At 51.7% G+C, this 16,793-nt stretch overlaps 1 protein-coding gene across 4 annotated transcripts in view; it reads right to left on the bottom strand.

Annotated features, from left to right (window-relative positions):
• The window catches only part of DENND1A (DENN domain containing 1A), a 543,444-nt gene that overhangs the window by 7,883 nt on the left and 518,768 nt on the right, over positions 1-16,793 (bottom strand). For all 4 annotated transcript variants that reach the window (XM_060100633.1, XM_060100635.1, XM_060100634.1 and 1 more), the window contains one exon: positions 11,551-11,639. In XM_060100633.1, coding sequence (XP_059956616.1) covers positions 11,551-11,639 — 89 coding nt within the window. The remainder of the gene's footprint in view (positions 1-11,550; positions 11,640-16,793) is intronic.

The following is a 16,793-nucleotide window of genomic DNA, read 5'->3' as shown; positions in this document are numbered from 1 at the left end:
TTAGCGCTTCGTTAATACAGTTGAACCTCTTGCAACTCTATTTCTGAGTGGAGGTCCTCAAGGGCAGGGGCCCTGGCACGTTCTTCTTTCTCTTCCCACCCATGGCACAGCGTTAGTGCAGAGGAAAGTTTGCTAAGGGAATGAGCAGAAGCCAGCGTACTGGAGAGACTAGGCCCCGTACACACCCGCTTCACCCCTCTTCTGGATCCCCGCCAGGCACATGCCCCTTTTCTCAGCTCGTGGCTGCAGTATAAGAGGGTCCCCTCTCTGGTGTGGAGAAAAGGGAACCCTCCTACACTGTTGGTGGGAATGTAAATTGGTGCAGCCATTATGGAGAATGTTATGGAGGTTCCTTAAAAAGCTAGAGTTGTCATGTGATCCTGCAATCCCACTCCTGGGCATATATCCAGAGAAAACTCTAATGTGAAAGGATACATGCACCCCAATGTTCACAGCAGCACTATTCACAATAGCCCAAGACATGGAAGCAACCTAAATGTCCATCGATAAATGAATGGATAAAGAAGATGTGATACATATATACAATGGAATATTACTCAGCTATACGAAGGAATGAAATAATGCCATTTGCAGCAACATGGATGGACCTAGAGATTATCGTACTAAGTGAAGTAAATCAGACAGAGAAAGACAAATATCACATGATATCACTTATATGTGGAACCTAAAATATGATACAAATGAACTTACTTACAAAACAGAAACAGACTCACAGACATAGAAAAACTTATGGTTACCAAAGGGGAAGGGGGGGGGGTATAAATCAGGAGTTTGGGATCAGCAGATACAAACTACTACATATAAAACAGATAAACAACAAGGTCCTACTGTATAGCACAGGGAACTATATTTAATATCTTGTAATAAACCATAATGGAAAAGAACACGAAAAAGAATATAGACCTGTAGAACGGGACCACGTTTGGGGGTGAGCGTGTTAGGTATATTGGGGCAGGTGAGAGTCTCAGAAAAATGCTTAAAATAATATCCACAAGTAGGCACTGTGCCACGGGCTTTACATAGGTTATTTCTACCTCTCCCCCCAGCAAGAAGCAGAAAGGCGTCGCTGTACAGATTTTACAGAGGATGAGACTGCCATTAGTCCATCCATCCACCTGTCCGTCTGTTCATCCATGCACCCAACCGAGAGGCACCTCCCGCATGCTTGTAGTGAGCAGACCCAGTCCTAGCTGAACACTTCATGAAGAGGAGAGGTGTGAAGAGGAGAGGTGTGACCAAGCCACCCAGCCAGGAAGTGATGAGCAGGGATTCCAGTCCAGGGCCCTCTCGTTCCTGTCCTCTGGGCTGGAGGTAGATGTGTATGAGGGGGACCCACACCTCTGCTTGGGTCAAACTGAAAGAGGCTTTGGGTGGCCCTCAAATCCATCTTGAACGCCTTTCCAACACCCATTCAAGCACAGCCCCCTCCTCTGGCTTTGACAAGTAAGCAGAGAGCACAGCTTGGCACGTTAGCTGAATGCCAGGAATGTCTGGATTCACATAAGAGCAAAGAGCCTTTGTGCTGGACTGGCCCTTGGCTTCATCAGCTCAGGCTGCTGCACCTCCCGTCACTTTCAAAATCCAGTGCCTCCCACACGTGAGATCACGGAGGGCGCTTGGGGGTGTGGTGGGGGGAGACAGGGAGCCTCACTTTACAGTTCACCATTTTCCTCTCCAGCCAGCTCTTCTGGCCAGGCCAGGCTGGTCGGGCAGTCTTGACTTCAAGAAGAGGTCCAGGGTGTCTCCTGGATACACCATCTGTCTCTGAAGAGTGACGGAACACCCAGATGAGAACTCTGCCATGTGGTTTGATCAGAGTTTCTTCAGGTCCAGGCTTTGGACCACATGGATAAGGATGATGACACTTGCAGTATTTACAAGTGTTGGGCTAAATGCTGTCCGTACAGTTCTGATTCATTACTCATCACATCCTCATTTTTCAGATAAAGCAGCCAAGGCTCAGAGAGGGGGAGTCACTTGCCCAGTGTCACACAGAAGTTAAGGGTAGAGCACGGAATCCAGATATGCCTAACTCTGGACCACTCTGCGATCCTGCCTCTTCAGTTCTGTGGACCTGAAACTGTGAAATAAGGGGTAGGGTGCTTCCCCTTCCGCTTTTGATAAAAGGTGAGATTTCAAAATAAACTTATTTAAATTCAGCTGCTCATGTTCTCCCATGAAACATACAGTCAGATATTTGTCAGAGATAAAGGATGAACCGTCGAATATGTCCAGGTTTAAATTTTTTATTACTTAAGGCAGAATATGAAGAAAAAAAAGCGCGTACCTCTTCCCTCATTAACCCAATTCAGCTACTACCCTGCAGTCTGCCACCCACCACTTGCCTGGATTTTATTATACACAAAGAGCTGTCTGTGAAAAGGCAGGTCGTGGCGAACTTGGCTACCCAGCAAGGACTGCCGGAGACTCAGCGAGAAAGAAAGGCCCGCTGTCCATCACGTTCAGACCCCATCACCTCCCACGGCGGCTTCCGCCTCTGCCCACCTCATCTCGGCACGGAGTTCCCATGCAGATGACTCCCCGAACCCTTTCTAATGTTTGGTTTAACGTGTCGCCGGCTAGCGCGCGCGCGTGCCAGTGGTGACAGGCGCGGCTGTTCCTTTTTAAATACCATGTCAGAGACACGGCGTCAGGAAGCGGGGACGTGCTCTGTGGCTCTCTGCCGTGCCGGGATCGCACAGGCTTATTTTTTAATGAGGAAGATCTGCATCTCGAGAGTTTTTTTCATGTGTCACATCGCGTGGACAAATCAGCAGCACGTCACGCTGGCCCAAAATGAAATGCTGACAAATGTAGATATTTCAAATTTAATTGACATTTAAATGTACTTGAGATAAAGAAGGGGAAAAAGTCAGCAAGGACTTGGTCTCCAGAGGTAACGAGGGGAGCTGGGGATCATTTTTTAAAGGATCATTTCACTCCTGCACAAAGGATCTCTACTTTTAAATGTCTTGGCCGCTCTGGCATTCCTTGATTACGAGGCTCCTGTGGGGCTGACAGGCAGGGACAGGCCCCTGGACGAGGCCCGTCTGTCCAGCCTTCCACCAGTCCCCACGTGCCAGCCAGACGACCTCAGGAAAGTCATTGTACCTCCCTGAACCTCAGTTTCTTAGCTGCAAAATGGGGATTATATAGCCCTCCAGTGTGTCTTACCACAAAAGTTGAATGAAAATATTCGTAAAGGGCTTTGCACAGTGCCCAGCGCATGTTCAGTTACTACCCAGATGCCACACTCACCTGCCAACAAATAAATTCTGGGCCTCTTCACCCTGAGCAGAGTCTCCCCTAGGTGTTCAAGGACAAATAGGGTGGCCCCTGCTTTCAAAGACGTTCCCGGTCAAAGTCACCGGTCCCCAGCTGGGCATGTCACAGCACATCAGAATGATCTGAGAGTGCCCCCTGCCTAGAGACGCCGCCATGCCTCACCTCCAGCACCATTACACAGGGCCGACACTCTAGAGCACACCTTAGCACGTGCACGGGTTAAAAACAGAGAAAAAGCCTCTGAAGCAAGTCAGAGGGGTCTCTGGGGGAAACAAGCTTGGTGCAGGACCCACGGGGGACGCTCCGGAACTTGCACTGGAGCTATTCCCTGTGTGGCCTGGGGCCAGGCTGGGACTGTTCCCAGGGAGGAAGGGCTGATGACAGATACGGGAAGCTGTTGGACATGGGATCTTTGTACTCAGCAGTATGTGATATCTACTTCAGAACAGTAATGAGAGACTCACTGCTGTAATGAGTCGTGACCACCAATGAGAAGGCGTCTTCCTGTCACATGGACTGGTCCAGAGGGGACGGGAGAGTATGAGGCCAGGTCCTGCCCACCCTGTTAGGGACTTGCTCGGCCACAGTGCAGTGGTGGGTGTGCCTGGCTCAGGGGCTGCTGGACAAGCCTCCATTTGGGAGGTGACATGAGGCTTTTAATCTGAGTCCAGTAGAGGCCGCACAATGGCCTGGAGGTGTCTCTGTGGAGGAGGGGGCACAGGAGCTTGAGTCTGGGGTGGGGTTTCAAGAGAAGAGGCAGGCAGGGTTGGCAGGCACCAGCTGGAGGAGGGCCTCCCCGCAGCGTGAGGGCTGAAGGCCATGTGCGAGGTCAGGGGGTGATGGGGGGCTCAGCTGCCCTGATCTCCGTCTCTTGGATTGGTGGTGCCCTTTGCCTTTGCAACCTTTGTTCATCCATCCATTTATTTATCAACCCGTCTCTGTCCGTCTATCTTCCTTCCTTCCTTCCTTCCACAGAGATCACTAGTGCTAACTTCCCCTGTCCACACCCATGCCCAGCAGGCTGAGAAGCCTTTCCCAGGTGCTGGGTGGACACTCACGTAGGCACAGAGCTCCGGCTTCACTTTCCCACCCTTCATGCCCTTTGCTGGAGGGAAGACGGAGAAGGGGACACCTTTGGGGCGCTTTCCCTACCTGGAAGAGCAATTGTGTAGATTGTGAGGAACAACTGCCCCTCGCCCCGAGGACAGTCTCTGCCTGCTGAGAGCCCAAGTCTTTTCTAGGGACCGTGGCAGCAGTTGGTGGGGGGCGGCTGGTGAGAAAGCAGTGGACATGGACGTGGGACCCAGCAGACCCTGGCATCTGTGCTGGACCCAGGGCAGGTCACGGCACCTGTCAGAGCCTTGGTTTCCCCGTGGCTGAATGGGCTAACAGTGCCTTCACTATGAAGACTTTTGGGGAGCAGGGGAGGTTCACCAAGATGACATATATCGAAGTACCAGGCCTGAAACAGGCACTTGGGAAATGGTGACGTGAAATCTGGAATGGGGAGGGTGCTTGTTGGGGTGGCGAAGCCTTTCGGAGGAGAAGGAGCTCAGTGACACCTTGAGGATGGGGCACCTCTTCTGAGGGCTTCCTAAAGGCTTGGCTTTTCAGCTGGAACTAACTCGCCCTACTGTGACAGCTCCTGGGAGAGTCCCTCCTTCCAAGCAGCGGGCAGAAGTGGTGGAGACGAGGGCGTCCTGGGTTTTCCTGGGCTGTCGCACATCCCCGGAGGCTCTGCGGCAGCTCCCGCTTTTCCAGTCTGAGCTCAGGCTCCATGCCTGGCCTCTGGCTTGGCTTTGTCTCTGGGGCCCAAACCCCACAGTTGGAGAGGGGAGGGGGCCCGAGTCAGGTCAGGAGCCTCTCACCTTGCTAACTGGGTCTGCGCCCTTCTGCTTGGTGTCCTGGCGGCTTGCCAGGGGGTAGTGCCCAGACAACTGCCCCTACCCCCTGGGGCTCAGGGTCCAGCTGGCATCTTGGAGATTTGCTCCCGGGGCTGATCACAGTCTCTGGCTCTTAGAGGTCCAGGCTGGGCAGGTGCTGGTAGCTTCAGATTCACGTCCTGATCACACCTGGCTCATAGTAGGTGCTCTTTACATCCTTGCGGTTGTTAACTGGTACCCTCCCCCATCTCCAGGACGCTGGGCGGTAAGCTGCCCTCAGTGATTCCTTTGTTCACTCATTCAGTAAACATCCCTGAGCAGAGCTGGGCCAGGCTCTGGTCGGGGACTTGAAGAGTCAAAGCTGAAGGTCACACAACCCTGCCCTGCTCATAGGCTACCGGGGTGTGCAAGTGTGTGTGGGTGCGTGCGGGTGACGTACAACATGGCAGGTCACGGCTATACCAGAAGTCCCAGGCATGGTGACCTTGGGGGGAGGGAGCGTGCAGCTCGTGGGGGAGGTGTTGGGGGGAGTGTCAGACTGGTGAGGCCGCAGCACTCACTGCTGCTGAGGATGCTAGTGTGGCTCCTGGGGGCAGTTTCCCAAATTGTGTTCTTTGAGATGTTAACGGGCATTGCGTTAAAAAAGAAAAGGAAGGCAAAGAGACTTGCCCATGGTCTCAGACTGGCAGCTGATGGGCCAGGATGCTGCCCAGATCTGCGGATGCCCAGCCGGGCCTGTGCACCAGGCCCCCACCCTCAGGCAGCTCTGGGTCTGTGCAGGAGGGAGAGGGGTCCGGCTGTGACCCTCAGCCAGGGGGCTGTGCTGAACCCAGGTCTCGAGGAGGCTGGGGCTGGGGAAGTGGGGGTGGAGCAGCATGTCATCTCCTGCCAGCACATGTGTGCAACCAGCATGAAGAGGTACAACTGCAAAGTGTTCTGAGACCTGGTCTCTGGGCAGAGCTCCCACTAAATGCTTCTGGCAGCTTCTTCTGATCTTATTTTAATCTTCTGGGGCTTTGGGTGCTGGGGTCACGCAGTGCAATTCAGATGAGCAGATTCTCCAATTCCTGAGAAGTGTCGGCTGGCCGTTTGGTGCACACACAGCCTGCCCAGGCAGCGCAACCTGCAGAAGTTCTCCTTGGCCAGAAGGACTTCTAATGCCAGCCACACGTTCCTCTGGGTCTCCCAGAGCCAGATTCCCAGGGAGTCCACAGTTCTGATGGGAGTGTGAAGTGGTACAATTCTTTCAGAAAGTTATTTAGTAACACGGAGCAGAAATCTGCCTATAAGACTGGTTAAGGGTTGGGCTTTGGCGTTAGAGACGTTTGAAGCTCAGCTCTGCCACTAACTAGTTGTGTGACCAAGGGCGGTGACCACCTCTCAGAGTGGCAGCTACTTCTATAAAATAGAGCTAATGATACCTACCCCCGCCCCCAGAGTTCTTGTGAGGATTTAATGAAACAACATACGTAAAGTGCTCAGTTAATGGTAGTTGTTCTTACAATGATATAAAACAAGAAAAAGCTTGGAGAACAAGGACATTCACTTTGGCATTTTTCACATTTGTGAAAAGCTGGAACAATCTACAAATCCCATTAAGAGGAGCGTGGTCAGGCAGACCACACACATACACACAGTGAGATCTTCCGTGGTCACCACCAATGGGGCTTACAAGGATATGAGGCAAGTCTGTACTATGGGATATTGCAAGGAAGCTCTGCAAAATATATCTAGAAAAAAGACTGGACAGGAATCTGCAGAAATTCTAGTACATAGTTGAGCTGAAGTAGTGGGATTCAGAATGAACTTGTCTCTTCTCCCTAACTTCTAGCCTGCCTATAAGGCTATTAGGTTATTTTTAAAAACAAACAAAATTACTGGAAAAGAGCATGTTTTTGCATGGATCTGGCCAGGGAGGTGACAGGGCAGTGGCTTATGGGCCCCTGACGGCTGAATCTGGACCATTCTCACTTAGTACAATGGAACTCCAAATAACCAGCCTGCAGCCAGTCAAGACACGGGTGACTGGAGGGTGTTCTGTGTGCCACCTTTAGAGGACAAGGTGTGCATTGAAAGAGCTTGGGCTCTGCAGCTGGCTGGGACTGGGCACGTCTCAGATCCACACTGAGCACAAGCCCCGTCACCATTAGGACTTGGAAGACAGCCCTACCCTTCTGGGTTATTGCAAAGATTAAAGAAGGTGGAGGCTGCTGGTGACTGTCTCCCTCCCAACTCTCACGGCAGTGAAAGAGTGAAAGAGAGAGGCACCTGGGGACCAGTAGGTCACCCCCCTCCCCCCGCCTTTGGCCTCTGTCTGCTCGCTGTGTGTGGTTCTGAGGGGCGGGCAGTACTTAGCACAGCACTGCCTTTTAGGGTTTGCTGTCGGCTCTTTCAAAGTCTCACATTCGATGGGAAATTGCCCTATATCTAACAAGCCGAAGGGAAGATATGCTGGGGCCTGGCAGCCATGCACGCTCCCGCTGAAATAACCGAAGCCCACGTTTAACAGGTGGGGAGCTGTGACCTCACTGTGCCCGCTGCAGCCGCCATCGTCCTCACCACTCAGAGTAGCACATAGTCATAATTAGGTTCTTAACAAAAAGCCTGGATGCTGAAGAAGAAAGGGCCAGGCCCTCCCCACTTTCCAGTCCTGAGACCTTGGGCAAGTTATGGAAAGCCTCTCTCTGAGCCTCAGTTTCCCCATCTGTTAAATGGTAAAGCTACCACCTACGCTTCACGATCTTAAGCGATGTTCAGTAAATGTTACTTCTCTTTCCTTCCCCTGATAGGAACACACAGGCACCAGGGAACACCACCTCCTTGGCAGGAAGAGGACTGAACAGCTCTGGTTCCCAACCCCAGGGAACCTTCCCCAGAGAGGAAGGTGGTGTGCGGGGCAAGTCATCTCAGGACACAAAGCTGTCTCTCTGGGCAAAGCCAGGAGAACAATGGACCCCCATGGACAGCAGAGTGCAATGGAGAGAATGAAATTGAGCAGCATTTGGGGTCCTGGCCATGCCGCCTTCTAACTGGATGACCCTGGAAGACTGGTCAATACATTTTCTGAGCCAGCGTTCCTGTTCTGTGGAAGGGACGCCTAAGAGGACCTAGAACACATGAGGTGCTCCACTGTACTAACTGCCAACTGGCTTCTGACCCACAGCCCGAGCTGTCTGATTCCTCCTAACCCCAATTCTTACCCTAGGGGATCCTTGGGGCATACCATCAGCCCTGTTCTGAATAATAATGTAAGTAGCTAATACTTCTTGAGGAGAAGTAGTCACTGAATATTAATTAGCTAATGTTAACAGAAAAACAGAGGGAATGTTTTCCCCAGAAGTCTTTGTAAATTGTTCTTCCAATTGCTATCACATGGTTTTGAGGGGCTAGGACACCTACCTTCCACTGGGGAAGAAAATTTGACATGGGAAAAATTTCTTTCTGGGAAAATGCAAGTCAAAAGAAGTCGGCACTGGGATTCCCTTTGGGGCCTCCTTTAAAAGTCCTAAGAAGCTCACACCTAGCGGGTTTTTGAAGATATTTGCTGAATGAATGGATGCAAGAATGGACGTGAGCTAGAAAGCAAAAAACGGACCTCAGTGGATGGAGTGGCCTTAGAGCTGCTGGCGATGCTACTGGGCCTCGACGAACTCCAGATGCTGAGCTGCTGCAGGAGGCCGTGGAGACTGTCTAATTCTTAATCAGCTCCGTTTTGCTGTCCACAAAGTTAATTACTTAATGTGCTTCTTTGGAAGTGAGACTTGGGGCAAGAAGTCGGGAGGACTGAATCCTTCCCTCAACTTCAAAGATCCTGTGTCTCTTTCTGCCGCCCAAATCCTCTAAGTTTCTGATGCACTTTGATATTCCCAGTGGAGACAAAGATCTGTGATTCAAGAAAATCCAGGCCAGATTAAAGGGCCAGGCACCGAGTCCGTGTGCCCAACACTGAACCACCAGCAACAAAGGCCCATTAGGATGTGGCTCCTGCCCGCCAGCTTGTCTTCTTGTGTCTCCCGACACAATGCTGACAGATTGGTGGGGCTGGTTTCTTCCTCCCCAAAACAATATTTTATGAGGAGTCTGTTTTATTAAAATATTTTCCGCTGGATGCTTCCTGTGTTTCAAGAAGTTGGTCTTGCCAGCTGGAGCTGATGACAGTTGAGAAAAACACATCCAAGTGCTGTTGTGACATGGCATTTGGAAGTGGAGGAGCACAACGGGGGGTTGGGGGTGGGGGGGAGAAGGCAGCATGGGAAGAGACGCAGGAAAACACCCGGGTTGCACCAGAAATGTCACTGGCATTATGGGAGGACAGCTCTGCCTGCCCCCCCCCGCCCCCCCATCACATTAAAAAAATGTGAACAGAAACTCTCGGAATGATGTTCTAAAACATACCTCCCTGTCTCCTGGTGGACCCGGGTCACTGTTACGTATGATCACAGAGAACCTGTCATTTGTTTTCTATCACTGCCAGTTTGCCAACCCACTAAACTAGCCACCGCTGCTCCCACTGGTTCATTTCAATCCCAAATGTTTCCCAAAAAGAAATCTAAAACAAGGTATACTGCAAAAAGACCCCCCCAAAACAAAACCCCACACAAAAAGTGGTACTGACATAGTTTTGGTAATCTCCAAAATGATGGGGTTACCAGACACTGGCTCTTTGCATATACGGACGAAGCAATCCCCTATCACTGGGCTGGAAAAGCAACAGTGTAAATAAACGTGGTGATGAAGTCCGAGCTCTAATCGGGAACCCGGCCACAAAATGTGTAATGTTTTTCTGTAGAATGGGAAGTGTTGTTGGTCTAGGGTGTTTTTGGTGCAAAGCAAGGATATTCTGGATTTGCATTTCAATATCTACAGTACCATGGCCCTGTATCCCAGTACAGTGTCTAAAATGTTTAGTCCAGTTTTAAAGAGATGGCTCTAAAGAAAAGTGACTAATTTCATTCCCCTAAGGAGAAGTCTTTGGGGTCTGAGGCACTCTGAAGATGTGCAGCATTTTCTCCACAAGGGGGCAATCATAATCCATGGCAGGGAAAGAGTCCTCAAGATTCCCACCGTCCTATTGTGCACAGCAAAAGTCAAACCTACACCCAACTTCTGGAGTCCTACTTCCAAATTCTGCATCACCAAGCATCTCCCAAGACACACAGACACGCAGACACACACAGTTTTGAGGGTTGCCTAGGTAGGCTGGTTCTGTAACAACATGATAGTCTCAAGTGATACCATCCTATAAACCAGAGAATCCTGGAAGAGCTGAAGTGGACGGCAACCCGAGCTAGGCCACAGCCTGACATTTGGGAATTATTTCTTCCTTTTGGCTCCTTTTCTGGCTAGGACGTGCCGTCTCCCGTCTCCCTTAACTTCCTTCCCTGAGAACTTTTCTGAAAATAAGGCAGACACGAGGAGCCTTCTCCTCTTCACCCAAGGGACCTCAGGGTCCCAGGGGCAATTTTTTTTTGGTTCCCCCAACAACCCCAGACCAAGATGGATTCATGCACTTTTTCAAGGCATCACTGGAAGCCAGTGTGTAGCTGCTGAGCTCTCTGGGCAGAAACCACCGGCTGTGTGCCTTGGGGACGGAGGGAAGCACTGCATTCCTCTGATGGAAGCAGTGCTACCTTCTCCAGATGGCTCTGAAGTCGAAGTCGGGGCCGTGAGCAGCTTTAAGCCTCCCGCATTCAGACAGCTCAGCCTCTGGCCACTGCTTGTCCACCTGCCTCGTCATTCCCCTCATCTACCCAGTGTCTACCCAGCAAGTGATTCTAAGCCGGGTCCTATGCTTGGTACTGGGCATAAAACCCAGCACCTGTCCCATGGAGCTCTGGGCCCAAGGTGTGGTAAGAAAGCAAAATCATAATAAAATAAATGCTAAGGCACAGGTGAGCAAAGGTACTGGTGGGGGAGGGGCAGTGGATGAGGATAGTCCTGTGTATAAATCTGAGCTCTGGAGACCTGGAGCAGCCCAGGCCTAGGAAGGTGGTGGCCCTCGTTAAATAGGTTGCCTCCTCGACCAGGTTCCTAACTCTCTTTTTCTGATCAGCTATCTTCAGCATAAGAAGAGGTCTAGAATCTTTATCCGAGCTTGTCTGAGTACCCCTTGGGCGTCACCACTAAAAACCCAGCCCGGGTGCCCAGCTCCCTGGCCTCTGGGGCCTCCTGCTGCTGTGACAACTGCCAGCAGAACTGACACTGAAGATCAAGCCGTGTTCCCCGACTGACCTCTTTGTGAAATACCCGCTCGGGGCTCCAGGGAAGCCTTTCAAAGGCCGGGACTGCCACATGGTCTCCACAAAGCGCTGGCCCCGCTGGGCTCCTGCAGACACAGGGGAGGGGAGAACAGGGTACTCACTGTTCGGGGCTCGGGACGGACGTCCTCCGGCCTTCCACCGCGATGTTGCTCTTCGGCCTCTTAATGACGTGTGGCCGGGGAGGGCGCACCTAGAATGGGCACAGGGGGAAATCCCCAAGAAGGGCTCAGTTGGAAAAGCCATACAGGAACATTCTCAAGATGCAGATAAGTGGCCCTAAAACAAACGCTGAGGAATTTTCACAGCATAGGTTCAAAGGCTCTGCTTATCATGGAGACACGGCCGTTGAATTTGCAGCCGACCCGTGAACTGGAATTCTGTGGCCTACTCATAGGGGAAAGGCTCTTCTGAAGGGCTGGGTGTCCTCATCTGCAGGTCAGGGGTGGTACCACCTGCCTCCTCTCAGGGCTGCCGCGAGGGTTCAGTGAGGCACGGTCTGTGCAGGACCCGGAACAAAGAGGCTCTTGTTAATGACGGGTCCGTCTTGCCTTCTCCCGGAACCCGGAAACCAGTTTGGTAGAACAAAAAGGTTTCACTTAGACTTTGTTTTTGGGGTACATATGTCTATTTTGTTCTTTTTACAACTGCATTACAGGAGGCCTATTTTCCTTTCTAAGTGGGAGTGGGAGAAGCAAACACTAACAGTTTTAGAGCACCAATAAAAGTCCTCTTTCTGCTCCCCTGGGCACCCCTGTGCAGTCCTCCTGAGGAGGGCTTGGCCTGGAAGCCACACAGCCTGTGTGGGCACTGCACGCACCATGCGGACCTAGCTCAAGGGCTGGAGGTGGGCGTATTGACAGTGAAGTACACAGCTTCCTTGTCCACAACCAGGCTGCAGAGGCAAGGTAGTTCTTTTCTGACCTGAGGCCTCTGAAAGCCAAGATGAGGGATCATATAAAAAGACACCCCCTTCTCCCACCAGAGCCCGTGATGAGAGTTACGCTAAGAATTTCTAGGCGTCCTTAGGAGGATACTCATTTGGTCCAGTCAGCATTACCTGGCTTTAAATCCGGCACCATCATCTGAACAACACCAGAGAAGGACTGGAGAAAGCGAAGAAAGCCTATCTGTGAATTTTGTTGCCAATAAGAATGAATGAGCAGCCCAGTGCGGGGGCCACTTTCTCTCTGCAGATGAGGGACCACGGCAGGAAACGCCACGGACGCTGAGCTTAGCAGGCAAGACAGGGAAGAAGAGCACATACTCGCTCCAATCCCTGCAGCCCTCTTCCCCGAACCCAGCCTCCCACCAGCCCCCAGCCCAGCACTGGTGGGCGACACAACACAATGGCTTCGGAACACAGATCACAGAAGTTGGCTGTGTAAGAAATAAGTCTTTAATAGTCTCATCAAGCCCTCCCTCACGTCTCCACGCGTCTGACCTAACCAGAGTTTTTCCTGTGGAACGGCCAGTCTGATCTCAGCCTGGTTTGGCAAATCAGAGACGTGGTAAGAGCCAAGTGCGTTCCACCAAACTTGCCGTCTGCTCTGGGATTACTGTGAAGATCCAATGAGGTGATGCGGGGAAAGGGCTGGCGCAGGGCCTGGCACACAGTGGGGGCTCAATAAACGCTCACCTTGTTTCTCTGTGACCTTATCAGTAACAAAAAGAAGACGGGGCTTCGGTGTCTCCAAATTAGAAGATGGATCTATGATGGCCTACCCTTGCCTAGCACCGTGCTCACTGCCTGGTTTACAGAGACCCCTCAGCAAGATTTTTAGAAATGGATGTTGCTGCCTGGAACCTACAAAGTGCATAATAATGCTGCTGTTATGATCACTGTTATTAGAGCAGTGCCTGCCACAAAGCAGACGTCCAGTCACCGGCTGCTGAATAAACGAATGGATCCGTCCCCCACTCGTGCGAACCCTGAACTGGTTTCCCGGCCTAGAGCCGGACTCCTCTTGCAGCTGGTAAACAGGATCACCTGGTTTGCACCTGACTTTGCACCACAAAGGCGGGGTGCAGTCAGGGCAGCGCTGCCCTGCCCCGGAGTTCCCCCGGGGTGGGGCTTTGGGAAGGTCAGACATTAAGGCCCATTCGCCTGTCCTTGCCCACAGCTGCTCCTTGTACAATAGAGGCAGGTTAGGAATGTGAACTTGTGGCTGAAATGGGGGGATTAAGTTTGTGGCAACTTCAACTGAACTTGCAACGTGGTGAAACATGGGGAAAAAGAACAACAGAGCTAATTAGACGAGCTGAGCTGTCAGAGTGCCGCTGAATGGCTCAGCGCCAACAAACAAAAGGAATGGGTTGGCAATCAGCAGGATCGATGGAGAAGACTGCTTCATTAGGGATGATAAACCAGACAGAGCAGGGAGAGGGGGGCGGGAGGGGGAGGGCGGCAGCAAAGCCGGGGAGGGAGAAAGGCACGGCGGACCCAGAGACAGTCACCCGCGTGGCTGCAGACACACCCAGAGTCACACACACATCTGATTGGTGTGGACAAAGCAGACACAAAATAGCAGACACAAAATTATACTCATGGACAGACAACCACCCAGAGACATGCACAGGCCTCGAGATACCAACATACCCAGTTTCACAAATACACACTCACAGAGGCACACACAGGAGGAGAAGGCACATGCACAAATCTCTCTCTCTCTCTCTCTCTCTCTCTCTCACACACACACACACACACACACACACACACACACACACACACACATGGCTGCAGACGTACAGCTAGAGCCGTAACCAGGCACAGACACACACAGACAAAATGGTTTAATTAAGCCCGAATCACAAGACGATACAGACAACTGGCCTGTCATATTTCAGCGATCACATCCGTCTTTCCGGGGTGCTTAGGAAGGGCGGGGGCTGGGGATGAGGAAAGAAACCACATGCACACACAACTACGACCGGCCCCACCAGTGCTAGGATCCCAGCAGCGCTGGGGGAGAAAATGCTAAACAGGGATTTGGAGCTCTGTTCAAGGGGGACTTGAGGGGAAAGTTGGGAAACCAGCCAATTCCCCACTGGATTTAAAACCTGAGAAATCTAAGTCGGCAGGGTTAAATGTGTATTGAATACAAAAGCACCGAGTACATTTGATTTTAATGGTGAGCAAGAAATAATAAATACAGAGCTTATAAAGCGCTTCACATGCAGCCGACCACAGCCTGCCTCTCCCCTGCACGCCCCGGCCCACTCCCCTGAGCCCACCAGACACTGGCAAGACTTTCTTCTGCTTTTTCCTTTTTCTTCTTTTTAAAAAGAAAATCTAAATCCTCTGGTCACATCTGAACTCCAGCCACAGGTGCCAGGCTACAAGGCTCCTTCCAGAAAGGCTGAATGGCTAGCCCCCATGCTCCCACTACCCTGGGCCGATGGCCACACTTCTGCCCAGAATGTCTGCAGCTAAGTGACCCGGCAAAGGCTGGCTATGGGCCAGTGGCTCCTGACATGGGAGCTTGTCAGGCCATCTTCTTCGAGGCCCTTGAGGGGTTCCATAGCCCATGTGCCCCAGGTTCACCCCTAGTGTGCAGTGGTGCCCATTGGAAATGCTTGCGTGAATGCACTCGGAGTGAACAGACGCTGGGGTGCTGGGGAACGCAAGGCCGAGAAAGCACAAAACTTCTACGGCTCCCAAATTAGTCCCATAGTGACCCTGCTTGGCAGAAGGTGTTTGGGTTGGCAGAACTGGGGTACGTGTACCCACCTCTTGCCAGGGACTGTGCTAGGTGCTACACATATATGACCTCATACCCCACCAGGTAGGTGTAGCAAGCCATTCTACAGATCATGAAACTAAGGCTCAGAGAAGGTATGCGTCACACAGTCAAGAAGTGTCCAAGCTGTGATTCAAACCAGGACAGGCCTCTTTGACTGCCAGGCCCAGGAGAATCAGTTCTGCTAGGTACCTGCCTCTTCAAAGTTTCATAACCCAAGGGGGGTGCAGCCCCGTGTACCAGGCTGGTCACCTCCTGCACCAGGGTGGTGGCAGAGGCAGCTGCTGCTCAGGCTTTGCTCAGGGCAATATTTGCCTTCCCAAGTCCTCAGTCGCCAACAGATGTGGCTGAATTCCAGCCCCCTCGCCCCCCCAATCTATACGAGTCCCCACACTGGTGACACCACGTGGAGCCCACACGAGCTGTCTCCAGTACCTGAGTTCTTCCAAGGGGAGCAATCCGGCCCCAGATCACACTTTCTAAGAGATTCCCTGCCTGTCTCGGATCCTAGGTCTCTCCAAGGACTTCTGAGAACTACCGTCTGGATGACTCTGGCTTGGGAGAGGCTGCCTGGTGAGGAGTGGGGAGAGGCGGGGCAGAGAGGTGGGCCTGGGCTCAAAGGCCAGCGTGGCCTCTTATCATCGCTGTGGTCTCGGCTGCCATTTGGAGAAACAGCATCTGCCTCCTCCAGGTTGTTGTAAGGAAAAGGAGCACAGTCTAGGCACCTAAAAGGTGCTCAGTAAATGTCAATTCCCTTCACCTCTGCATGCCTGTCAGGATCTAACACTGCCGTAGAGATTCCACAGGAAGCCCAGCCGGCTGCTGATGAACTTTTTCTCACCTGAAGGCTCTGCCCCAGTCCTTTGTACTCTGTGGAGATGGAGATGAAGGGTCCGGGGAGCTTGGTATGCTGAAAAGACCATGTGTTCTAGAGTCTGGTGACCCCTTTGTGTAGTTGAGGGACTTGGGTTAAGTTACTGGGCTTCGGTTGTCTCATCTCTAAAACAGGTGGAAGCAATGCCTACTTCATAGAGTTACTGTGAGGCTCAGCTGGGTTGATGTGGCCAAGAATGATTTGCCGACTATGAAAATCCTAGGTGAATGATGATTATTAAGAAACTGGGTCATTCCTTAAAAGCTGTTAAGATTTAGAAACCTGTTAAGAAGAGGAAGAACTGCTACTGTGTGCCAGGCCCTGTGCTAGGTGCTTTACAAATGTCATCTATATCATGCTCACAAAACCCTCCATGAATGAGGGTGTATTACAGAGAGAGGAGAGGGACTCAGAGAGCTTCAGGACCTGCCCAGAGTCACACAACTTTGGTCTCAAGCCTGGTTCTGTCTACTCTCCAAAGCCATGTTGCTAATGACTGTATTGAAATTCTCACTAAATCACACAAGCTTTGACCCAGAAGTTGGCTCCCTGTCCCCCAAAGCGCTTTCTTTTTGCTGTTTGTGACTTTCTTCCAATGACAACGAGCAGAAACATTCCAGCCCCTCGACAGCAGTGCTGATCACGGCTTGACTGGGGTACAGGATGGATCCGTCACACGTGGTTGGAACTGCAGTGTCCCGGCTGCCTGAACCCCAGCCCTCTAACTCCCCCA

Source organism: Mesoplodon densirostris, chromosome 6, assembly GCF_025265405.1.
Source record: "Mesoplodon densirostris isolate mMesDen1 chromosome 6, mMesDen1 primary haplotype, whole genome shotgun sequence".
Classification (NCBI taxonomy): Eukaryota; Metazoa; Chordata; class Mammalia; order Artiodactyla; family Ziphiidae; genus Mesoplodon; species Mesoplodon densirostris.
This window is presented reverse-complemented; position numbering and strand designations above follow the sequence as displayed.